Here is a 25998-nt window from a genome sequence, read left to right as displayed (position 1 = left end):
TCTAACACAATCCAAAGAAAAGTGTTATACCTTGCTAACCTTCGTGTAGCTAACTTTTTGCAGTCTCATCCTTCCAATGTTTAACATTTTTCTTAGAATTCAAATTTGTGCAGTTGTGATTTACACAAAAACTACATATGATGTTAAACAGCAAATGTGTTTCTATCCTTCTAAAATATGGGATAAAACCTGGGGAATATGAAATTAAGCATCTAACAACAGGCAGCAATTAGAAATATTCTTAAAATTAGAAACTCATGAGAGTGTCTGATATTTACATTTGTATTTCAATGGATAGTAGTAATAATAGCAGTAGTATTTTTTTTTTCTGGGTGCTAAATATTTCGAGCTAATACCAGACCATGGGATCAAAATTTTGATTCAATACTCTCTTCAATTTTTAACTGCACTTCTGCATCTCAAACACTAGACTAATTGAACATATATTAAACATACATTAGAACACATACTGTGACTTAACTGAAAAACAAGAATCCTACAAAGGAGATGTTTAAATATATTCTATGCATCCTACCTTGGGTTCAGGATTTCATGTAGGAAGCTTCTTCTAGCTCTTGTGCTCTATCTTGCAAACCTGTGTAACTAATCAAGACACCTAACTTTGCCTTAGCTTCTAAATCTTGGACAAAACCTTCAAAATCAGAGATTCTCATTCAGATTTTCGTTTAAGTTCTACTTAAGTGCTCGTGTGGCCTGATCTTCCCAAGCATCTTGTGCTCAGAAGGTTCTGCTGAAGAGAGGCAAAGGACCCACTGCTGCCAAGGACCACGTCAGTTGAGACCCCTGCCTCACCTTCCAAAACTGCTGCAAATTTTGTGGCCCAAGTAACATTTAACTAATTCTTCGGGCACACCTCACTTCCACAAAGATCAGTATTACGTACCAGCATTCCAAAAGTGTGGATTTGACTGAGTATATAGGAGGGAAAATAAAAACTTCACAAGCACTAACTGAAGCACTAATGAAGCCAGAAGATGGAATTGAGGTTGCTTAAGCTAGACACTTAATTCAGATTCATTAATTCCCATTCAGGGCTAAAGTTCCAACTTCGCTGGTGAAGAAATAGCTGGTTTTAAGGTCACCATGACCATCTATCCAGCCCATGTCTGCACAGCTGCTGCCTGAACTCAAGCAGATCAGATCTCTTTTTAGAGATACTCAGAAGCACAAAAAACTGGCAAACAACCTCGAGAGTACACTGTGGTGACAAACAGACAGCCTCTTAACTGATCTCCAAACCATTTCCAAAGGAATTGAGTCAAAGACAGGCACAACCACTGGGTCTCCAATATACCTGCTTTTGAACACTCAGCTTTCATCCTAAAAGCCCTGGGTGCTGAGACCCTCAAGAGCAGAGCTGGTGGTTGGTATTTCTGCCACTGCAGCAAGTGGAAACACAGCAGTGACAGATCCCACACACAGCTACCACGGTCACATCAGGACAGGCAGCACCCAATCTTTCCAGAAAAAAAGGCTGAGAAAGACAAAGGCTCATCATACAGCACCTGAAAATTTACATATGCTGAAATTAATGTTTCCAAGGTCATCTCAACACACTCCAGTATCATTCACAATTTCTGAAAGCAACACAAGACTTACATAAGCACACATCATTATATAACATTCAACTAAAATGCTGGGAATTGTTGGCAGAATGTTGGGAATTTCTGTAATACTTTCGGGAAAACTATTAGTAAGTTCATTTACTTGCTCAATACCACATGACTAAGGAGACTAATTCAAATTCTGGGACAAGATAATGTATGATAGGTGATGCCTAACCTGTCTTGAGACAAAGACACCACCAAAGGCTCTTGCTACATGAACATAAGTTATTTCAGATGTTTAGAAAGGACCAAGAGCTGGACACCATAAAGTGGTTTGTGCTCAGAAATTATATATTAACTCCTTTATCTCATGGTCTGGCAGAAAAAAATGTGTCTTCACTTGCTTCAGTTCATTAAACCGTTCCTCCATCTCAGAGTGACACCTTCCAGTCAGTTGCTATCTCACCATTCTGAAAATTAACCAGTCCAGATGCAACAAAGAAAATAACCACACAGATCCTAACAAAAGAAGGAAAACCAAGGCTGTAATGTTAGCTAACATAAGCCAGGAAATTTAAAGCGGAAATTGAAATTTCATCCTGAGATAGACGTTTTGGCACAGATATCACATGATTTTCCTTTAAGTATTGTCAGTCAAGATCCTCGCTCCTGGGACTACACCTTCACAGCACATTCCAAACATACACAACATGCGGACAGGCTTCGAGAGTTGAAGGTATTTGCATTTGGACTGACATCTTCTTGTAATATGTTTGACACTGAGCATTTCTGTAACAAAGAACTGAGCCGCTTTCAACCCAAGTCTTTTCCAAAGAATAACGGGCAACTACACAAGAATGAATAAGTGAACAGTTTGCTACAGCAGTGAATGCCTCTGAAAACAGCAAGTTTGCAGGCACCAGATGGAAGAGAACATTATTGCAATTCCTGCATCCCATTGTGTAACAGCCAACAGAGCCGTTAACGCTTTCTGGTGATTTCTAAGCTTTTTAATGTGCTCTCCTTTGAAGGTGGGGGTTTTTTGTGCCCTGTCAGTCTGCAAGCTAGGTTCAGCTGTCTGGGAAAGAAATTTTATTGGCAAGCTATCGAATAGGGAAAAACACAAAATACAGATGGAAACACTAATGATCATATTACAAAAATCACTAGATGGACACAAAGCTTATGTTATGAAGTATGACCTACAGCACAAGTCTTTTGTCTGTCAGCTTTCTCTCTCCCATAACAGACACGTCTGCCTTTCTACAACTTCATTGATCACTTATCATAGAAAAATGTCTATCTCATGATCACAATGAGTTCTTATACTTTATTGTTCTCCTCTTCAAACAGCAAACTTAAATCCTATTTAATGTATGACGTTACATCTTCTCCAGATATCAGAGCAAAATGGTGATAAGAGATGTTTGAGTCAACTCAAATAATTCATTTTCATTGCTATCACCACAGATCATCATGAGAAAGCCATCCATTAAGCAAAATACTCCCAGTTACAGACATCCATTTATACCAAGAAGTGTATTTTCCATTCCCAAGCATTAATGCCCCCTGTGCTCAGGATGTGCTCTCAGTATCTTGCACACAGTGGAAGTGAGTGTCACATTTAAAAAGACAACCAGCATGTCCAACTGCTGCCTGAACTAGTCCCTGGCAAACCAGGCCAGAAAGATTACACAACATTAACAAGCTAAATTCAAGTGAAAAAAACCTGCTCTGTATTAAAGATCTATTGTCCTGCTCATTCAGGAAAACACCTGTATCTCATATAAGTTAACAGAACCAAATTCACTTCTCGTATAAATGAGAGTAGAAATTTTGAAATTGGGGCGTTCATAATCACATTAGTACTAAATTTTAACACTCTGCATTGGCAGCATCATTTGAGTACCAGTACAGTACAAAAACAGTCTTATGTTATATACATACTTTATATATAGATAGGTTTTTAAAGTATATATATTGAGTCTTGACTCCTACAAGGTAAAAAAGCAGTGTCTCCTCTCCTCAACTGTGTGTTGGTCTATATGAGGAAAAGTAAGTTATTTTTATGATTCATGAAAAATAATTCGTAACCCTAGAACACATTTTCCTACACCACAAGTTCCTAAGTCTCAGTGAACTTCAATGCTCTTTAGTTATATCTAGAAAGGACCTGACCCCAAAATCACATACTGGTTACACAATGTAAGTCTCTAATGTTATCAAGAACCACCACATTCTGACCCCAAGAGAAATCTAAATTGCTTTATTTACAATGTTAACACAAACCCAGCAGTGGCTGCTTCTTAATTAATAGGACTAACAAAAAGATGGTAAAGAAAACTCTATCATATGTGGAGGGGGGGAAAGTATGAGACTGCATCTTTTTCTGTAGCAGAAAATCACAACCATTCTTTGTGACAAAGGGGAGAAAAGGATTTTTTCATGTATCTTGAGAGTTCAGAGACAATGAGAGTGAGATGGTGTGTTGGGAAGGAAACAAAACTCACAGTTAGACCTCACAGCTAAAAGGACAATAACCATGAATTTTCCACAAAGCAGCAACATATGGAAGTTTGGCCATTTTGCCTGGTTCTCAGGAAGCCACTCTGAGGCCCTAAATCTGCAATATTCACTCCCAGCCAGCATGACCTGTGTGCTGCAGGCGAGCAATCCAAGCACGCTGAAAGATAATCATATGACACTGCTAAAAACACAGGCACTTGGCCAAAATAAAAGCATTGTTCCAATACAGATGAGCATCATCATCCCCAGAAAATTAGAGCGTAACATTGAATCAGTGCAATTTAATTTAAGAGAAACAAAGGCAAGGCTGGAAACATGAAGTATTTTGAGGTTCACCATTAGAAGTAAAATGCTAACAATTGACCAGATTGTGATTTTGTTTCTGTTGTGGTAAAACAGTAATTGACAACCACCACAGTGTCATGTCTCTAGTTTGTGAGTTAATGCCATTAAGTATTTGAAAATGCATATTTATCTACAAAATGTATCTACACCTGGCACAGTCAGGTTGTTACAACACACTGGAGATTTGTTTTTAGGAATGCAAGAATGTTAACATTAATCCTTCTATGATATTTAACATCACATTTCAATGCACGTGCTTGCAGCAGAATCCCTTTGCACTGTGTGAATCTCAGAGATTAAACAACTCTGAACAACTACCATAAATATGAATCGTGTTCTACTGCAGCCTAAAGTATATCTTGATATTAAAATGCATAAAATTTGGGGAATTTAGATCTCCCCAAACTCTTCATTCCCGTTATCCCCAGGCACACAGTGATGCTTAGGAAATGTCACAGAGGTACCGTTACAATATGCATTAGTTTCAGTATATTGAACAATATAAAAGGAAGCCAAGGTGTGGCCAAACATGCCAACATAAGGGCTGCTGATGTGGCCATCAGTTCAGCACCTCCTCCATTCATGGCAGCTCATTTTCAACACCTTTTAAGGGGAAAAAAGGAGGGAGAGGGAGGGGGTGAACAATACAACAAAAAATGCCTTTCTTCAAAGCTGTCTCTCCTGTTAAGATCACAGCAGTAACACTTTTTAAGCTGGAATCAGAAAAACAGATTTTAATGTCTTACAAGCCCTTCCACGGATAAAGCTGCAGAAGCAGGGATCTCTTGATGTTCTGCCCAGGTATCAAGGCATGCCAAGCATCAAAACATTTGGTGGAAGAGTCACCACAATTTATAAAAAATCACATTAACCCAGCAAAAGTTGAGAGGTGAAGCTCACAGCCTGCATAGGTGAGTGATTGCATGAACTATGTATCTTTGATACTGCTGCTGATTATGCAATTACACACAGTTTTAAGGTAAATTAATACAATTTACTGTGTAAAGACAACCACAATTGAAGTCCACTCTGGAAAATTTTTTTTAAATTATTTTTTACAATCTCATAATGATTTAATTTACAAAGAAATCCCACCACAATGCACAAATCAAACTAGAATTATTTAATTAAATTTTAACTTGAATTAAAACAGTGTAAATACTTTACTCTGAATTTGGTCTTGTCTAGATACTCTAAAACCACCAGACAGACTTTTCAAAACACCTTTCTAGACGTCACGAGAAAATGCACTAAATGGAAACAAAACAACAGGTTTTTTATATCAAAAATACAAGATCACCAGGACAAAAGGGTGAGCTTATAAATAGTTTTGTCAATGGTATTACTATTGTCTCCAAGTTCAGATTCTGGGAAAACCACCTTCACTTCCCACAGCCTCAGTGTGTGCTCCACAGGAAATGAAGGTTTATTTAATGCAGAAGAAAGACATTCTGCTGCAATGACATCATGCCTTCAACCATGGTAACTCCAACTAAACTGTCACATTCAGTTACCAAACCTGAATTAAAGCATCTTTCCCTGTGTCTGATGTAGCATTTATTCGCTAATATTAAGCGACAGCTCTGAATACCAAGATGGCAGATAAAAAGTTGAAATCACTCCATGCTAATATCTAAATGAAAAAGAAATCACTTTTGGAGGTCATACAAAGTGCTCCTTCACCTCTCCCAAAAACATCATACTTAGTTTATACACTTGCTTTTGATATATTTCCTTAGATTTGTGAAAAGTTATTAGTGGATAAAACAGAACAGCAATCAAAGAATGTGCAAGATAGAGAATTCAGATCAGGGTCCCACCACCCACAACGACAGTCAAGCCAACAGCATGTCATCAAAGCTGTTGGAAACTAAATGTAACTACTGCTAACAAGATTTGCCAGGATTCCAACGTGACACGCAGAAAACGATGCACAAAGGTCTGTGTGTGGGAGACAAAAACTTCCCGTGCCTCCAGAACTTTACAGGAGCAGAAACATGTAAGCCTCCTCCTTGAAGACTCAGGCATCCCATCAAAGAAGGAACCCAAAAAGCAGGACAGATCTGGGATTCAAATGGCTTCTGTCACCACAGAACCGTTCTTTTTCTGAGGGCTCTCCAGCTCAAGGAAGTGGTGTCATGTCTACACCAAAGTTTCCTCCAGCCCTGATATTTCTAAACAATGTAGTTATTTTGCCAAGCCTTTCCATGCAGAAAACAGTCAATAAAATCCACACTGGAATATTTTCCTGTGGTTTAATAAAGCCTAATTCCACTTTCAGAGTAATACATTTTAAGCAAAATCACAAGGATCTTTACTGCATTTTGCAACACACTTCAGAACTCCTCAGCGTAAGTGGTTTCTTGATTTATTTTTTGCAGGTCTCCATTTGGATTTCCTTTCTGGTATTTGAAAATGGTGCTGGTACATGAGCAACTCCACTGCTCTTGAGCCCGAAACATTCACTACAAACTGATGTTTTAGATTTGTAATACTTGATTTTCTCCCATTTCACTAAGGTCCTTCCATTATTTCCTGCAGTGAGTGCTGGATTCTATTAAATGTATTTACATTTTTCTCCTTGAGCACTGTTTGCTGAGTTTTCACTTAACCATCCAACAAATACTGTGGTTATGCAAATGTTTACATTGCATTCATCTTATTTATTTTTGCACCAGGAAAAAAGGAGTTTTTCCTAATTGTAAAAGTATGGGATTTGTTTGGAGCAAAAATGATTAATAATTGCTAAGAACTGTAATTTTTCTATTTGAGTGCTACAAACTTAAAAGCATGGCTGAACAGCAAATTAGAGAATTATGACGTTTAAGAGGGATGTCAGACTTGTTCCCACATCCCCCATCAGGCAGATCTTGATTAACACCCAGGAACAGCTGCCAGCAAAGGTGGAGCCCACGACACAGCAAATGCATAACTTCATCAGCATGTTTGTTGGGCTTCAGTGCTCATTTTCCAAAGGCAGTATCAGGTATGGACAGACCTTCAACATTCCCAACCTGCCCACTCCTTTATAAAGTGGCAATGGCTCCAGCTCCAGGAATGGTTCCATGCTGACTCATTTCTTCTGCAATACCCAGAGGAGCTGAGACAAACCACACACTGAGAATTATTACTCCAAGTTATTGCTTCCCTTGGGCTATTTGAATAACAAACAAAAAGAATGCATAAAGTGAATCCAGATTTTCCCATTTTACTCTTTTAGAGTATAAGCTCTTGGAGGCAGGAGAACTACCTTCACTTTGAATTTTGCACAGTATTTTTCACCTTATCAACAATTCATGCAATAATGTATGTAACTGTTCTGTCCTTGCTAGAAAAGAAGACACAGTCCCATGTTCACTGATAAAGACCCTGACAGATGTCCTGGGAGGATAGATTTGATTTGGATCAAGACAGAATACATACTGAAGATTGTTGTTGAATTAGCCAGAACGCTTTATGGTGGTTACACAAGATTTATGCTGTCTGTGGAAAAGTACAGATGACACTCAGCTGGCATAAAGTCAGAACAGCTCAGAAAGACAACAACTGATTCAATAAAAATTTAACCAGAACAAAATGGCAACTTAGAAATTTTCAAATGGCGCCTGTATGTTTCTATCTGTCCCTTGCTTTGCATCTCAGGCTATTTTTATTCTATTGGAAGAGACTCTAAAAGTTCTGACTCTTCAGCTCATTTCCAAGGGAATGAATCTGATCTCATTGGTCAGAAGGGTGTCCTCCACCAACTTTGTCTAAAGTTTATCACCAGTCACACATCATTAGTAGTTTCTGTTTACCAATCAGGATGTTGAAATAAACATCTTGATTAAACTACAACCACAAAAAACAGAGGATTATGTACCAGAAAAACAGTGTCAATCCTTTTCCAGGAGGATGGCAAATGGAAAAATAGGGTCTGCCTAAGACAGGATCCCCAGGCACCTTGTTAAGATAAACAGCTTGACAACTGAGACACTGCCAAGTTTGAAAAGACAAACTTTCTTAAACTGTCTTTAAGCTGCTACTTTACAAAACACAATCCTCAACTGAGTATGAGCTTCACCATCAAAGTGAAATCTCAGCCTCACTGAAGTCACCAGCACCAATTCCCAGTGCTTTTGATGATCTCAGAGCCATGTTTTGTTTTATGGGGCTCACATGACAACTTACAGGCACCTACAGCCTGGTTAACCATGTAGCTTCCCTTGATCACCCCTCAGGAAAAACACACACTTTTAGACTCATCTTCTCTTAGCGGAGACACCTAAAATAGGTCAACTGATTTATACCCAAAAATGCTTTTTTACCTCCTCAGTCTGAAACAAAGATTTAAGTGACAAGCTCTATATTGCAGATATCTAAAAGAAGCAGAAAGAAACCCACATAGAATTTTATTCTTGGTTTTCAGATGAAAACACAACTTGTATAAATGGAACCAGCACATAATGCAGACTGCTCTGTGGAAAAGATCAGAATATGGAAGTTATTCATCACTGCTTCACCAGGAAGGCTCCTGATATTTAGACACCAGACAATGAGATGGAAAGCTGGAAGCATTAACTGTCCATACTGATCAATGAGGTTAAATAAACCTTCCAAGTAATTTGATCAGGTTTCCTGTAGATCTTGTAGATTAGCACATTTTTGATACTGTGATAACTGATAATTGATTTTCTATTTGAATAAAGCTACTTCAGGCTATTTGTGTGTTTTCTTTATCATATCATTAGATTTCAGTGTCTCTTCACAGATTAAAAATGAATAGAACAGTAATAATTTTGCCTCTCTGCCATTTCAACATCCTAATTGTACCCCACTACAGCAGGATGTATTTATGATTTATTCTACATCACCTGCCCCTTGATGTGTTTGGGGTTCAACTACTGACAGAACAGTTAAATCTTTGCTATGGATATTTTTCCCATAACTTCCCCAGCTTCAAATATTTGTCTTCTGATTTTCCTCCAAATTTTCACCTTCTCTTCCAAAACTAACGTTCTATTTGTAACTGAACTGCATTCCCAGAATCAGGATAGGAAAATCTTCTAGCCTCTTATGCCCTGGCATATTCCACAGCACAGGTTTTTTTTATTTTTGTCAACACTGGTTGTTCCTAACAATGGATGTTGATTACTCGGATCTCAATTTCCGTATTTTTCCTTTCTTACTGTTCCCAGTTAATTACAGTATTACATGCACATGCATCGTATCTACCACACCTTGGAGGAGATCAGATTAGACAGATGGAAATATTCCAATAAGATAGAAATAACAGAGATACAATATGGAAAAATCAAGATCATGACAGTAATTCTGGAACTGAAAATTGTGAAATATGGAAAAATCAGTTAATGCCCATTTTTTTCCAAAATAAATTTAATTTCTTATAAAGAGTTTATTTAAGCTCTAAATATATCAAAATAAAATTTATTAATCAAATATATATATGTTTATATTGTATGCATATAGCCAGAGAAAACCTTTCCAATTTCTACCAAGACCACAACTTTTGCTATTCATCAGAACGTATTTCAATAACTTACTCAAACAGATTGCAGTAATTCCATAACACCATGTGATTTATGGGTACAACATATATTAAAAGAAGAAAAAAAAAAAGAAAACCAAAACCCAACACCTACTTAAATAACAGATTGTTATTAGAGTGGTATTGGTCTTTAGCATTCAATATCTGTGAAAAAGAACATGGATCTTACGCAGGAACTACTGTGCTTAAGAAAATGTAACCCCTCTACAGTCACCATTTTCATCTTTCTTAGTGTTAAACACACAGCTTTGCTTTACATATCCATAGCAAATTTCATTTCCCTGTTTGATAGATTAAATAACTTTAACAGTCTGGTTACCCTTCAGTTCAATGAGGAATGTAAATTTGACATCATCTCTATTAGGCACTGAATATTTTGGAGAAGAAATTAATTCTTTTTCTTACGGTCTTATAACCTCCATAATTTTCTAAGACCTTTCTCTTTCTTCACTCTTCATCTTTACTGCAGCTACACGACAGGTACAAAGGCTCCTTCTCCAAGAGGGTCCTTCCAACCTGCACATTACTGTGGCTCAAAACAAAGAAATCTTTCAAAATACCTCAAGGACTACTCACTTCACTATCTTGACAAATCACAAAGCTTGGCCTGGAATCTTATTCAGTGTATTATTTCGTATAATATTTCAGTGTATTTAAGGCTCCATTTCAGTATGTTACAGACTCTGAAGTCTCTTTTGGTTTATGACATTTTCTGTAACTGATATCTTCTTTCCAGAAGAAGGACCCAATACCTTTTTACAGACATTCTTTCAAAATGCACACTGTAATGAAGACTTGATTCATGATTAAAAAAAAAAAATCGTCACAATCATCAAAAGCAATTTTTAATATAAACCATAATCTGTTGTTACAAGTCAGGGTGAAGTATACAAGCACTGTGTTAGTGGCAATTAAATAACAACTCCCAAAGCATTGATATTAGCCTTCTATTTAAGAAATACTAGAATTTAAAGAAAAACTTTAAAAATGCTTCAGCTATTCATCAAATGACTGGTATCTATCCCTCTTTAAAATGAAGCTGAAACCTGTGAGTGAGCTCAAAAATCAGAAGAAATGACTGTATCACAGACTAATAGCACAATTGTTTTAAGTGCCATTTCCTTCAGAAACCAGGCCAAAAGAATACTCATTTCAGACCAGAAATGTCTTAAATGTGCCAGAGCCTCTGTGTGGGAAAAAATGCAATCAGAGCACTGATGAAAAAAGGAAAGGAATTGCAGGAAAAGGTAACTGCAAAGTGTACCACGTCCACCTATTCAATACCTTATAACATACAAAATACATTTCTTTCAGTCTATTATAATCCAAGACTTATTTTCTTATTTATGGTAATAACATAACAAGGGAGGGAATCTCTGTCATTTATATCCCGATTAGTCAATAATCTGGAGGTCTAATGCAGACTCAAACAAACATTCACATCAGTCCAACCAGAGTTTAACGAACAGTTTTAATTTTCTGGAAGAAAGACGTTTATTCTCCTTCAAGAACACCAAGGCCATTTCATTTCCCGCCACCAGTTTCAAAAAATTGCTCAGTCTTTTAAGTCAGTTCCACAGTACAAAAGAAGCCACTGAGTATAAAAGCCTTACTCCATAAATATCACTAGAAATTAGTATTAACCTCAAAGTTTCCTTTACTCTTTTAACCAATATTTACCTCTAAGATAAATGAATCTTGATGTTTAATCTTTTCCCAAACACACACACACACAAAAAGCTTCCTTAATGTTAGTGAGTTAAAGTGCTAAGAAATATTATCCTATGAGGAAAACAACTACTTAAAGAATGCTGGAGTCATTTCCATTTCTTCCCAATTTCCATCACCAATACAGCTGTACATCTGAAGGAGGTGCATTAATTAGTTTTTCTATAACTGCAGGAAAACTAATTAAAAGCTACTGGTAACTTCAGATCTGAAGTCTTGCTGGAAACACTTGCTAGCACAGTGTTTTTTAATTTCATTATTTATTTTATAGACATGTAAGTTTAAAAATCTGTACTTACTTCAACGTGTGCAAATAATGTTTGTTCAGTGTCATCATTGTTTTCCTCCTTGGGGTCTGCTGGGATGTGTCTATTTCTTACTTGGAAGTGTGTCTTACTAAGATAACCATCACCAAGGTCCTGTGCTCAGAAAAAGAGACAGAAAAAAGAAAATTTTTGAAACCAAAATGCTAAATGCCTTCACTGTTCTAGAAAATAAACAGAGCATGGTATTTAGGCACAGGCTCCAAGTCTTTTTATAGGCACCGATGACTGCAGTGCTCCTCAGCACCTTCTCACAGACAGTTTACACCAGTTCTTGGTGTTGAAGGAAGTCAAAGCCCTGAACAGCAAAAATAAAGTTTAATACAGCTATTAATGGAGTAAGACAACTGCTCCCCAGGGATCAGGGTAAGTGCCAAAGAACGGGAAGGCAGTGCACGAAGGTGATGAAGAGATGAGGAGTTATTAACGATTTTGACCTATTTCAATGCGTTTATGCCAGGATTGACTTCCCGACTCTTGCAAGGCTGGTTTGGTTTTGTTGTTTCCCCCTCTAGATTTACAAACTTCTGAAAACAAAACAAAACAAAACCACTTCAGAATTTCTGTGCTCAGTCACAACTTGTTCCATTCTCTTGATCACCTCTGAGGTCAAATGTAAGAGAAAACAGAAGCTGTGCATTCTCCCAGTGCCCATTTCATCATTCTGCTCCCCAGGCCACACAGCCTACAGTTGTAAAGGGCCCTTGTACAATTCCAGAGTGGCAGAAGAAAGGTTTAGCAGCTTTCCTGCACTGCTGGCCTGTCTACCTGCACACTTTATTTTTCTTAATTACAAGCAAGAGGAGAGAAAACATTTAATAACAGGTACACTCTGAAAGGGAGGAAGCATATACAGGACACAAAGAACAGTAGTTGCATGTCGAGAATTTACTTCTCAAAGGAAACAAATAAATTGGGGGTTTATTAGCTGTTTCATTACATTTTATTTTAGACAAACAGAGAGCATATGCACAACATTTGATGAAAAAGGATTCTATTCAAAACAGGCTTGCTACAAAATTCATTAACATACCATTAAATTACTTGACAAGACTGCAAATTTAGCTATAATTTAACTCTTTGATTAATCTGTCATTGCTCACAAAGTTTATTCCATTTACTTTGACCTTTAAACCATCACAGGTTTTATACTGACACACTAGTTCTCTCTTTCCAAAGACATTGTAGATTACATGTACCCCCAAAATCTGCTGTGGGCTGTTTCTTTACTTTGTTCTGATCAAGTAGCATGAGCCCACCAAACTATCCTGCATGCCCTGGCTGCAGAGCCAAGTGCAGCCAGAAGGATTCCACGGAGGAATCCAGCATGCAGAGAATGGTGACAGAAAAACCAAGCCTAAACTGGTGATAGAAAATCCACTTCTCTTGCTCTCAACACCCTCTCAAGTGTCTCCTTGTTCCTCTCAAGCGGCTCCTTGTGGGGCTTCCCAACAGTGCCAGCAGGAGTAAAGATCCCTGCACAGGTATTTGTCACACTGAGTGCTGCAGCCACCCACAGAGGTGAAAAGCCCCACGGCACAGCGAGCTTTGCCAGAGCAGGGTTGGACAGAGCCACCACCTCCCTGAACCGGTTCTTCCCCCCAGTGGAGTGCAGTCAAACTCCACAGCCTTTGCACTCTGCGGCATGAGTGCCATGAAAAAGCACGGATGGATGCATGGAGACTTGGAGCTGGCAGTGTCTGTGTTTTGTAGCTGCGTGTCAGGGGAGGCCAGAAGGAGGAGCGTCCCTCCTGTTGCACTCTGTCGAGTTTTGTACTCTGCACACTTCTGCCCCTATAAATCACAGCTTTGGCCAGAACCTTGATCCCACTAACGTGCAAAGGGAGTCCCTGCTGAGCTGCCTCATGAGCAAAAGGGAACTAATGCAGCTTCTGGTATGATTACCTGGATTAACCTCACTAAATATGAAACAAATGTACAGCAGAGAGCAAAAAGGGCCTTGTTTGCTTTAATTATAGCTCGACCTCCACAGCAAGGTTTAACTGTCCATCCCTAACAGCAGCACCCAAGTTCAGCTCCACCAGCTTCTGCAGTAGAGGTGCTCTTGGATTTTTTACAGCTTTCTTCCGGTGGAAAAAAAACCCAATTCAAACCAAGAAAACACATTATAAAAATAACATCATTTAGAACATTTCACTTACAGCTATAAATACAGGGTTCTGCTTGGGCCATGTGAGCGTATGCACCAAGAGCCAGCTCCACGAGAACAATGAGTATTTCATCATCTAAATTTAATCTCCTCAGAAAACACGGGAACACAGGAACACAGTTCTACAAGCCTGGTTCACTTGTGTGGTCTCACTGCTATCAATGGGTCTATTCACGTGAGGCAGGAATGAGGAATGGGATCCAAGTGCATTACATCAGCAAAATTAAGAGTGCCCCAAACTACCCACAACACATATACTGGTTTAAAAAAAAAAAACGGTAAAAAGACAATGAGACATCTTGTTGAGGAAAAGCTTTCTTCCCAGACTCCACACTATAAATGGATGGTCTCCACAGCCAGGATTTTATCACACACTGAAATCACAGAGTCGCCAACTTGGTCCATTTAAAAAAAAAAAACAAACATCTCTCTGAGAATTTTTTTATATGAGAACAAAAATCTATCTCATTCTGCTATTTCCAGCAAAGCTTCTTATTTCACAGAAAGTTCAGATTTTGACCCATGTATTAAATTCCCAGTAGAGGCTCAGAGCATCTTTCTTTGTTGAATAAATCCTCACATATATAGCCTTGGACTGAAATCTAAAGTTTCAAATGGTTTTCTGGAAGAAAGGGTGCATTGTAACACTTGGCTAATATTTGCACTCTTTTAAAAACTCCTAAACAGAACAAATCTAAGCCCAAGGTCCTACGTCTTACTGAAAATCTGATCATCTGTGATGAAAGGGTTACAAATATTAATGTACAATTATACACATAAAAATTGGAAAAAGCATGACTTTTCTCCCTAAAAATCATGAAAGCATGGGAAACCACTAAAGCCATTAAACTCTAAAAAATAAAACCGTAGAACAGGAAATTTTCCAAAAGAGAAAACATACAGAGAGAAGAGAACATGAGAACCTACATGCTGGAGAAGTCAGCATGTATCAATACATCTTCATGTACTGTAACAATACATCTTCATATATTGTATCAATACACATTTATACACTATAATACATTTTATATACTGGCTAATTTGTGTACCTATGCACATACTAGTTTGATGTTATCCTGAGCAAAATTACAAAAATCATACAGAATTCAGTAAATAGAAAATATGTACAGTAAATGAATTTTTCTTAAGGAAAACAGAGTTTGTCAGTGTAGTTTAAAAAGACATGTCTGATTGATAAACTTACAAGTTGGAACAATATATGCTCAGAATTCCCTAAGATGTCTGTTGATTCCACAAGTGGAAATTTAAAAAAAAATTAAAATAATCCCACAGTAATCTGAGACATGCCATAGGATGAAAATTTACTAATTTACAGGTCTCAAATGTAACTTAAGAAATGGGGAAATCATCACAAAAGAAGTGACTCTAATGGGCTCCTTTGGGACTAGTCTTAGTCCTGTGCTATTTAAAATTTTGATTAATGACCTAGAAACAATATGTAATTATTATTCTAGAGGTTTGAAAGTTATGGAAAAGCAGCAAATAACCAGAATTGATCATTAATACTGGCAGATACTTCTGGCTGCTGTATGCAACTGACAGGTATTGTAATGAAAATACTAAGCCAAGGATCTAGAACAAAGGCTACATGCTCTTTCAGCCTAATGGGTTAAAGTGAACCTTGGATATAAAACCACAGGCAGTTGCCCAGAGTAGGAAGGTGTGAATTCCACAGCAACACCACATTCATTGTCTAGTCCTGCCCACAGCTGAGAAAGGATTTTTATATATTTTTATATATTGGACAGGATTAAAAGATTCACAACCCTATTCTAAACTCTCACATCAACACATCTATGCACTATTTCAGTCTTGGAGATGGTGTAAAAAATGCCATTTGTTTCATGTGTTGCTAAAGGATGTTCCAGCTTGTGGTGGTGGCCAACAGCTCAAAAAGTCCATCTAAAAGTTAACAGTCTGATTGTCTTACCTTGCTAGTTCTCCACTCCCAACCATCTCCTATCTGCTGCGAATGTTTAACAAACTCCTCACAGTACTGCTTGAATGTTTTTTCCTCCAAAAAGAAGTCTTCTTCACCTGCCATGCTACAGGATACCTGCAGAGCAAACTGAATGTTAGTACTGGAAGATAAAAAGAACGCCAAAAAAATTCACTAATTTATAGCAACTGAATAGTAAAATAACAAAGCATAGGCAAAAAAACCTACTGCTTTAAACAAAACAAGTACATTAGGGAATCATGGATATGCAGAACAGCTGAGGCTGGAAGAGGCCTTTGGAGGTTGTCTGGTCCATTCCCTATGCTCACAGCAGTGTCAACTGCAGCAGGCTGCTCGGGATTGTTTCCATTTGGGTTTTGGTTATCTCCAAGGACAGAGGTGCCACAGCCTCTCTAGGGAACCTGTTTCAGTGCTCAATTACCACAGCAGTGAGTATTTTCTCTTCTGTTTAACTGGAAACATTTATCTATCTGTTTGTGCTTTTTGCCTCTTGTGCTGTCACTGCACAGTTCTGAAGAAAGCCTGGCTCCATCTTTATTCCCTTCCATCACACATTTATGGATATTTAGGACATCCCACTGACCTTCGTCTTCTTCAAGCTGATTCATCCCAGCTCTATCAGCCTGGCCTTGTATATCAATCACCTTTAATTATCCTTGGGGCTCTCTGCTGGACTGGCTTCAGTATGGTGGTGTCCTCCCTGCACTGGGAAGCCCAGAGCTGCACTTTTAACATGTATTTCCTTAATAGTGCATATAATAATTTCCTTCTCTGTGGCCCAAAAATATGGCTTCAAAACCTTCCCTATCCCTCAAAGCATTATTTCTCAGGGTTTTAAAGATAACATTTTTCTCAGAGAACTTAGTCATTTTTACTTGTCCCCCTCTCTCCTTGCCCATTTCAATGAGGCTGTGTCATAAACAGAGCTGGTTTAATGTGTTTGTGGACATCAGGCAGCACTGCAGCACCACAAACAAACCACTGAATCACAGAATGGTTTGGGATGGAAGGAACCATAAAGCTTATCTTTGTCCCATGGGCAGGGACACCTTCCACTGTCCCAGGCTGCTCCAAGCCCCAGTGTCCAACCTGGCCTGGAACACTTGCAGGGATCCAGGGGCAGCCACAGCTTCTCTGTCACCCTGTGCCAGGGCCTGCCCACCCTGCCAGGGAACAATTCCTCCCCATTATCTACTCTAAACCTACTCTCTGCCAGTTTAAAGCCATTCCCGCTGTCTTGACAGTGGCTATCACAACAATAACCTGTAACTATTACAACCAGATCACACCTCTCCTTAACAAGAAATACAAGTGACAGAGCACCTCGTGCAATGCTCATTATTTTTCAGTACCTGACCCTGAGTCACATCATCATCCTGTCTGCCCATGACCAAAATTATTTATTAGCACTTGAAACACATTACTTTCAACAGCAGTTAACCCAAGGCTCTGCTGCTCTGTGCCTCCTGGATGCCGGGAAAAGTGGAAAAGCAGGAAACAGTGCAGGTGCTTCTGCAATTCCCTAAGTGCCCCAGCCCTGATGAAGGGCTGCAAACCGCCTTTAGTGAAAAACGTGAAGAGTGCACAGTTTTCACACAGGGTTTAAGCAGAGCTGTGTGCTTCTGGAAATTGGCAACTGAGAAGAATCACAGAATCCCAGCACGCCTGGGGTTGGAAGGGACCTCTGGAGCTCCTGCAGCCCAAGGGTCCCTGGAGCAGTGACCCAGCAAGGTGTCCAGCTGGGTTGGCATGTCTCCAGACAGGGACACTCCAGCCCTCCCTGGGCAGCTGTTCCAGGGCTCTGCCCCTCCATGGAAAGCTCTTCCTGCTGCTGGGCTGGAATTGCTGTGCTTTATTTTCTGGCCATGGCTGCTCATGCTGTCCCTGGCACCTCTGAACAGTCTGCCCCATGCTCTGCAGCCTTGGAGATGTTGGTATGGATTGATGGGATGCCCTCTCACTGTTCCCTTCTCCAGGTTCCGTGACAGAGACACAAGCAGCCCCTCACGGCCCCGTCCCGCTCGGACACGGGCCTGGCCGGCTGCAGGAGCCCAGCCGAGCCCCGCACAGGTTTTTCCTTTTCCTCCTCTGCCAGGTCTTCCCGGCCCCGGCGGCCAGGGTCGGGAAGAGCGGGAGGGACCAGCCCCGCTCGCCACCCCTCACGTACCGTGCGCTCCTCCTCCTTTTCCTTTTCCTCCTCTTTTTCCTCCTCCTCCTCCTCCTCCCGCCGCTCCGCGCGCCCGCCCCGCGCACACCGCGCATGCGCGGCTCCGCGGCCGGCGGCGCGCGTGGGGGGCGGCTGCGCGTGCGCGCGGGTGGGGGGGCGGAATGGGGGAGTGAGGGAATGTGAGGGATGAAGGAATGAGAGGGACGAGAGAATGAAAGGCTAAGGGAGCGAGAGGGATGAGGGAACGAAGGACTGAGGGAGTGAGGGAATGAGAGGGATGAGGGAATGAAGGAGTGAGGTAATGTGAGAATGAAGGAGTTAGATGATGAGGGAATGAGAGGAATGGGGGAATGGAGGAGTGAGGGGGATGAGGGAATCAGAGGGATGAGGGAATGAAGGAAGGAATGAGAGGGATGACGAACTGAGGGAGTGTGGGAATGAAGGACTGAGGGGATGAGAGGGATGAGGGAATGAAGGAGTGAGGGGGTGAGGGGCAGGGAGTGTGAGGGGACGCGAAGGGTCAGGGGGATGAGGCCCTTGAGGGGCTCTGGGGCTGAGGGGCACGAGCAGGGTGCGGAGCCGGGGATGAGGGTGGCACAGCCCAGGGGCAGCGGGGGCTGCAGGGGATGAGGGGCTGGAGGAACAGCGGGGAAGGAGGGATGAAGGAGTGCCGGGGCCGGAGGTGCCTGCTGGCTGTGCAGTCAGTCCCCCGGGGATGAGGCACCCTGGGCTGTGTGAGGTACCGCCCGGCCCGGCACGGCGAGACCTGTGGGTTCCCAGCCAGCCTTCTGTCTCCAGCCTCCTCCATGGAAAGTTAGCCCAGCTCAGCCCAAGCCAGGCTGCTCTTCCGCCGAGCGCTCTCCCGGCTCCATAAATACGTAATGTTACTACTTTTTGAGGAGGAGGTGGTGTGGAGTTAGCTTGGCCATGGGGTCACCTGAGCGCTGTCCTTCCTAGGCCATTTCCAGGAGGTGCCAGCATGTATTCCAGTGCTCCTTCCACTACCCCACTGCATTGTTTCTGTAATGGCCTGTAGGTCTGAGAATCTGGGAGGTGCACCGACGCGGTTCTGCTACACAAATGCTGGGAGTATTATTTTTAAATTAAGGAGTCTGTTAAACCACGTATTCTTCAGTGGTAAGGTCTTGTCTGGCACAACTAAGCACTCCAAACTGGTGTGTTCAGAATGCGCTACAACCAGATAGACATAAAATCTTTGTTTTACCTGATCAGTTGCAAGCTGCCATTTTGAACAGTTTTAGGATTGTTGAGTTTATAGTGAACCAGAGCTACCCTACTAGTCTGGAGACCACACTACTCAGGGAGAGCTTCTGTATGCAAATGTACGTTGTGATGTAACATTTTCCCAGCTGTGCACTTCCTAATGTTCCTAATTTCCCTGTAATTTGCTGGGTGTGGAGAGCTCAGGAGGGCCAAAGCTTCTTTTTTTTTTTTTTTTTTTTTGGGCTGAAATATTCCTGAGCTGAAGCATTTCCCTTTGTTCTTAAAATTCCTGTTAGCAGCTAAGTCTTTCAAATAAATACCACAATTCATATGTAAAGATGATGTTCACTACTTGTGATCAATGAAAAATTCCATCTAAGTCTGTGATTTTCAATAGTAGGTGAATGTATAAGCAGAGTTTTACTTCATTAGGTCATTCTGGAGAATTACTAATTGCATTATGTGCTTTGAACAGATTATGGTGCCTTCACAGATCAGTACTTTAAAATACAATTTTTAAAATCAGCTGCATGGTTTGGGTGATGCCGTATAGGTTGTGATGCTATAGCCATTATTTAAGCATCAGAATTAATTATTTATATAATTATTTACTGTTTCATTTAAGTGGTGGGATTTTTTTTTTAAATTTGGTGAGTAAAACACCGTGTTGTCACCCAGCCCTGAGTTTTGGGGGAAGATTTTTGCATTGTGGAGTGTTCTCTCTAAGCCATTTTTGCTAACAGTAAATGCATGTGGTAATGAAAAAACGTCACGTAATGTGTATTGCCTTGGAAGCTACAGCTCCTGATTTCTAATTTTAGCTTTGTTACTATCGCTCCGGATTTTCTTAGGGAAGAATCACTGGGCTTGAGACATGGCTCATATGAGAAGTGGCTGATAGGGCCCTGATTTTGCACTGAAGTTGGCAAAGGAGTTGCCATGGCTGAAAAAATAAGGCTGCTCAGAGTCACATTCTGTTCTTGCAGCACCTGGTATCATCTTGGTCATCTCCAGTCCCGTTGCCAGGGCACTGCAGTAGATTGCAGTGTAATGCATCCGCTGCGGCTCTAAAATTACTGGACAAGAAGTCCAAAAATGGGGGTTTTTCTCCTCTCTCTTCCTCATTTTCCTGAAAAAATGCCTCAGGTTTCCATCTCATCTCTGACATTCAAGAGCATTAATGGCCCTGTTCCTTGTGCCACTGCTTAGATGTTTATATACTTAAATGTATTAGAGGTCATTAGACCACCTCATTGTCTTCTAAATATATTAATATGCATTTAGAATATATATTTTTTCATATATCATGACTGGATGATGATGACCAAAATTATTGATACAAATACCAAATTTCTATGAAGTGTCAAGCCCAAAAATTTTTCAGAGTAAATTACTGTTGTTGTAGGAACTTTGTTGATAGGGTATTTTAGAACTAAACTAAATAAAGATAATGGAGAATAATCCTTTATGAGCCAGGATGAATGATGTCTGAAAGGTCTTTTTCATCTCTTCATCCTGTTCTTTTGTCCCAGGAAACACAGCTCCAGTCCAAATCCCTTGATCAGTCGAGCAGTTCAGGCAGCACTCCACTCTCCAAAGGAGAAAAGGTGACATTACAGCCCTCGGACTCACAGAATGAATGCCATGTACGTTTAATTCCATGGATCTTCCTCAGTGTGCTTCATCTCCTGACAAAGTAATTCTTCACAGTAATCCTAATGCTGCTTCTTACACTTTGTTCTTTGATGACTCTTAATTTCTGACACTGAGTGATGTTGCTAGGACAAAAAGAGATAATTATTTGTTATTGCCAGTGCCCAGAACTACTTGTGTTGCAAAGTTTTATTAAAAAAATAATATTGCCAGGTGGGCGAAATCAGAAATAATGGTGTAACCAAAGCAAAATGCATCTGAGAATGTCTTGTGAGACTGCTGGACAGCACACTCAAACTATTTCACTTGTGCTGTAACACAAAGTTTCTTCATTTTCTGTACTAATATGTCATAAGAATTAAAACTAAGATATTCTGCATTTTTCTATTTTATTTGCTCAGTAGACTCAGCAGTCAAAATTCTGACCCCTGATAGAACTTGGTAAGTGGACAGTTACTCTTTCAAAACTGTTAACAAAACCTGTTTTTCAGTGATGACTGTAATACCACTGTTCTCTTGTGAAGTACACAAGTAGTGTACTGCCAGGTTTGCTGGCAGAAAAGGAGGAATTAAGTGACCTGTTGAAGATTGTGGTAACTGCTGGGCTGGTGAATGGAGATGAATTTTGTCAAGTCTTATTCTGTGCCTTCAGCTGTTTGAGCTCTTGGGCCCTGTGACTGTGCTGAGAGAAAGTTCAAAAGGAAATAAACTGTGAGGTACACAAACAGCATTCATTTTTCATGAAGGTTTTTATTCCACTCCAGTGGCAAATGTTTCCAACCAGTACTGAAAGAAGTACTGTCACAATGCAGCAGTTGTTGCCACCTTCTGTTTTTAGCATTTTCCCCTACCTTTTTAATTTTACATAAAAGTTTAATAATTCTTTCAGGGTTCAGATTAATTTTTCCATTTCGTTTGTATTCTTCCAGTTGCTGTTATTCATGTTCCTATCTCAGGGGTTTTTTTGGTTGGGTTTTTTTTTTTTTTTTGTCTCCTATTAGCCCAATACATCTCAAACTCAACTTGAGACAGGCTATCTAGGAAATACTGAAGCCATTCATATAAAAGGTAACAAAAGCTGAAGGTCTCAAAAGTGTTCCTCCTGAGCAGGGAAATTGAATTTGGGGGGTGTTGAGACTAATGAGGAGGACTACTTGATGCAGAAAGATTTTTTTTTTTTTTAATTAGCTCACAAGTTCATGGGCAAAACAGCATTAAAATATCTGTGGACAGTGGAGCAAAGGTCATTATTACATGAAATTACAATAAGACAATGCATGTAGAACTATAATAAATGTATAGAATTCTAATAAATAAGCAAGTCACTGTCTTTCTCTCTTGTTTTATTAAACCAGCAAACCTACAATACCAGTGTCAACTTAGCTAAAAAGTCAGAAACAAGTTCAAAGTCCAGTGTGTGAAATACTTTTGTAGGTAGATCAAAACTAGGATTTATTTTATTAAAATAACACAAATAAAGCCTACTGCTAGACTCCACAGTAAATTACTGTGTGGTACAGGTCTAAAGAATTCTATGTAAGGAGACTGATCCAGCTGAAGAATGAGAGGGAAATTCTTCACAGGTACATCTTTTTCTCTTTCTTTTTTTTTTTTTTTTTTTTTTGTAAAATAAAGTAGTTCAACAAGAGAAACTATCCAGAAGCCAAGCAAGAAGTAACACAAGTAAAAAAATATTTATGTACATATTTTTTATAGTATTTATGTATAGTATATGCAGTCCATGTTGTCCCAGCAGGTTGGACTCAGCGCATGTTCTTGATGTCACAGCACTGCATGCACACAACATTCTGCACACAAGGGATGTCTGGGATCAATGTGTATGACCATAAGATTTCTGAGGATCACCACGGGACACTTTCCAAGGGTTAGATTTAGTTTCATTTTTCTTTCTTCCCTATTTTCCCCCTTGCCTGTGACACCAAAAGGATAAACCCTGGACCTTAAGCTCGTAGCCCAAATGAGGCCCTACCCAGTAAGGTTGTTACCCGTGGAGTGTTCTCACTCCCTGTTATTTTAGCAGCTAATTTCTCTTGTTAAAGACCATGAAACCCTTCTCTGACTGCTCAGATTTCAGGAGGAAATGCCAGTTACACACCTAGCAGTGGAGCAGCACAACTCTCTGTGGAGACACACTAGAGCTGTGAAAATACCTCCTGAGGGCAGCTGGGTGAAAGCAATGTCATGAGTTTGGGGCCCCGGGGAGGAGCACAAGGGTGTTGGGGGAGGACTGGGGAGGTCTGAGGGGGCTGTAGGGAAGTAATCATGGTTTCAAGAGAGGTCTGGGGTGTAAGAGAGCGTTTGGGGGAGCTGTAGGAAGATTATTGTGGGTTTGTAGGAGGTCTGAGGGGTTATGTAGTGTTTGGGGGAGCTATATGGCAGTTATCATGGGTTTGTAGGGATCTGAGGGGGGCTGGAGAGCTACAAGGGGGTTCTGAGGTGCTCTGGGGTGTTTTCATAGATTTGAGGGGCTGTAGGAGGTCTGGCAGGGCTACAGAGGGATTGTGGGGGTCTTTGGGGAGGTCTGAGGGAGCTATAGGGGGTAATGGGGTTTATCATGGATTTGTGGCCTGGGAGGGTCTGGGGGAGCTATAGGGAAGTTATGGGGGCTTGGGGGCTCTGGCAGGTCGTTAGGGCATTCTCTTGGTGTTTGGGGGCTTCTGGGAGTACAGAGGAGTCAGGGGCTCTAGGGTGATAGATTGGGAGGGTCTCTGGACAGGTCTGGGGGTGCTATAGGGGGTTATGGGGCTTGGGCAGTTCTGGGGGACAAGAGGGTTAATGGAGGGGTATAATGGATTGGGGGGCTCTGGGAGAGTTTGGAGGGGTTCTGGGGGTTTATCATGGATTTAGGGGGGCTGAGGGGCTTGGGAAGAATCTCTGGGGCTATAGGGGGTTATCATGAATTTGGGGGAGCTCTTGGGGGGTCTTAGGGGTCTGTAGGGCAGTTATCATGGATGTGGGGAGATTGGGGTGCTACAGGAGGGGTTATCATGGGTTGAGGTAGTCTTTGTGAGTTATGGGGGGTTGTCATGAGACTCTGGGCTTCTGTACCCTAAAAAACATCCACTGGGCTATGGCATGTCGTGGTTTGACCCTGGCCAAACGCCAGGCACCTATGATATCTGCTCTCTGTGCTCTCCCCTGCTGCAGCTGTGCAGAGGAGAGGGAAAAAAACCTGTTAAACACACACAGGACTCGTGAGTTGAGATAAGGCACTGGTGGGAGAATGCACTGAGAAAGGGAAAAACAGACTGAAAACTTAATGTTGCAAAGTGATTTATTGACCTAACAGAGTCAGAGGATAAATGAGAAGTAAAAACAAGCTCTTAAGACACTGTTTCTCTGCTCACCCCTCTCCCTCCTTCCAACCAACAGCTCGGGCCATGGGCAGGGTAAGGGGTTTTCCTCTGGTCAGTCCATCAGAGAGAGGAGTCCTCTACTTAGCCATGGGTTCCTCCCACGGCAGACAGTCCTCTGGGAACTTCTTTGCCGTGGGTCTGACCTCATGAGCAGCAGCCACCCGAATCTGCTGCACACGAGATTTTGTGCACAGGGTGCAGAACTGTGAGCCCAGGCCAGGCTGTTTCCATCCTGGGAGCAAGGCAAGGCCTTTCTCTCCCTGGCAAGGCCTTTCTCTCCCTGGCAAGGCCTTTCTCTGCCTGGCAAAGCCTTTCTCTCCCTGGCAAGGCCTTTTCAGCTTTAACTCTCTCTCTGGGGCTCCCACTGATCAGTTTCCCCCAGGCATCCCCCTGCTCCCCAGGGCTGTGGGTGATCTCTGCACCCCTGTGCCCTCCATGGGCTGCAGGGGCACCACCTGCTCCCCCATGCTCTTCACCACAGCCAGCAGAAGGTTTGCAGCTCTGGCGCCTGCAGCACCTCCTCCCCACCTTCTCCACTCACCTGGGTGTCTCCATGCTGTTTTCCCTCACATATTTTCATCTCCTCCTCCTCCTCTGGCTAAAAAGAAGTGTGTGCTCCCGTTGTTTTGACTGCTTCTTAAATATGTTTTGACAGAGGTGTAACTAACATGTCCAACTGGCCCAGGCTTGGGCAGCAGCATGTCCATCACCTTCAGAGCCATCAGAGATTGGCTCTGCTGGACATGGTGAAAACTTCCAGAACCTTCACACAGGACACACAAGAGCTATCTTTGTGCCACATCCCACCCTTCAGACACTTCTTCAGGCCTCTCACAACAGCTTTTGAAGGGTTTAAATTTCTCTTAGATGCTAAAGATACCTTGCTGATGCTCTGGGCTAAGCAAAACCAGCACAGGCCATGGACCCACAATGATGAAATTAAACTGCCTTGTGCTGTCAGAGGGCATGCAGTAATACTAGCACGAGTTTATGAATAGCAGATTGGAGCTGCTTCTTTAAGAAATTTACTTGGAAAAAATTGTTATTATATATCTCTTAAATACAAGTGCATAGCCTGCTGATAGTCTCTCTGTGAACAGTTCAAAGCCACTTTTTAAAATATGAGTTAAAGGGGTGCAGAAACAAAGTAACCTAAAAGAGGGTATTACGCAGTTCTCCTTCAGGCCTCACCTCCCTGAGGAATTTTTAACACTTTACTACTCTCTAGCATTCCTGACACAACAGTTGTGGCACTGGAAAAGAGCCCTGTGTTTTACTGTCCTCATCAACATAAGATCACAGTCTCCAACTGTACATTTATAATACACCTCTTTCTCCCTTTCGTTAATGATAAGAGTTTTCTTTACACCACAGAAACGATCTGCTGT

General features: G+C 41.1%; 1 protein-coding gene and 1 long non-coding RNA gene across 6 annotated transcripts in view; one reads left to right on the top strand and one right to left on the bottom strand.

Moving 5' to 3' along the window:
• Positions 1–18429, bottom strand: part of ATG10 (autophagy related 10) — a 60031-nt gene extending 41602 nt beyond the window's left edge. Inside the window, exons 1-3 of the mRNA XM_085041977.1 lie at positions 18357–18429; positions 16160–16285; positions 12015–12134 (exon numbers count right to left, since the gene is read on the bottom strand). Coding sequence (XP_084898103.1) covers positions 12015–12134; positions 16160–16273 — 234 coding nt within the window. The 5' untranslated portion in view covers positions 16274–16285; positions 18357–18429. The remainder of the gene's footprint in view (positions 1–12014; positions 12135–16159; positions 16286–18356) is intronic.
• Positions 18430–18961: 532 nt separating this feature from the next.
• Positions 18962–24054, top strand: LOC146424207 (uncharacterized). 5 transcript variants are annotated; one of them, XR_014846878.1, is made up of 6 exons: positions 18962–19234; positions 19314–19699; positions 21113–21276; positions 21725–21949; positions 22990–23118; positions 23294–24054. It is a non-coding gene; the product is annotated as an uncharacterized LOC146424207 (long non-coding RNA). The 5 variants fall into 5 exon arrangements; XR_014846876.1 differs by having other exon boundaries at positions 18964–19234; positions 19314–19689; positions 22987–23118; positions 23294–24053; XR_014846879.1 differs by having other exon boundaries at positions 18965–19234; positions 19314–19689; positions 23275–24054.
• The last annotated feature ends 1944 nt before the right edge of the window (positions 24055–25998 follow it).

Source organism: Lichenostomus cassidix, chromosome Z (assembly GCF_008360975.1).
Source record: "Lichenostomus cassidix isolate B80296 chromosome Z, HeHo_3.0, whole genome shotgun sequence".
NCBI classification, from domain to species: Eukaryota; Metazoa; Chordata; class Aves; order Passeriformes; family Meliphagidae; genus Lichenostomus; species Lichenostomus cassidix.
The sequence above is the reverse complement of the archived record's forward strand: the minus strand, read 5'-3'. Positions and strand labels throughout refer to the sequence as shown.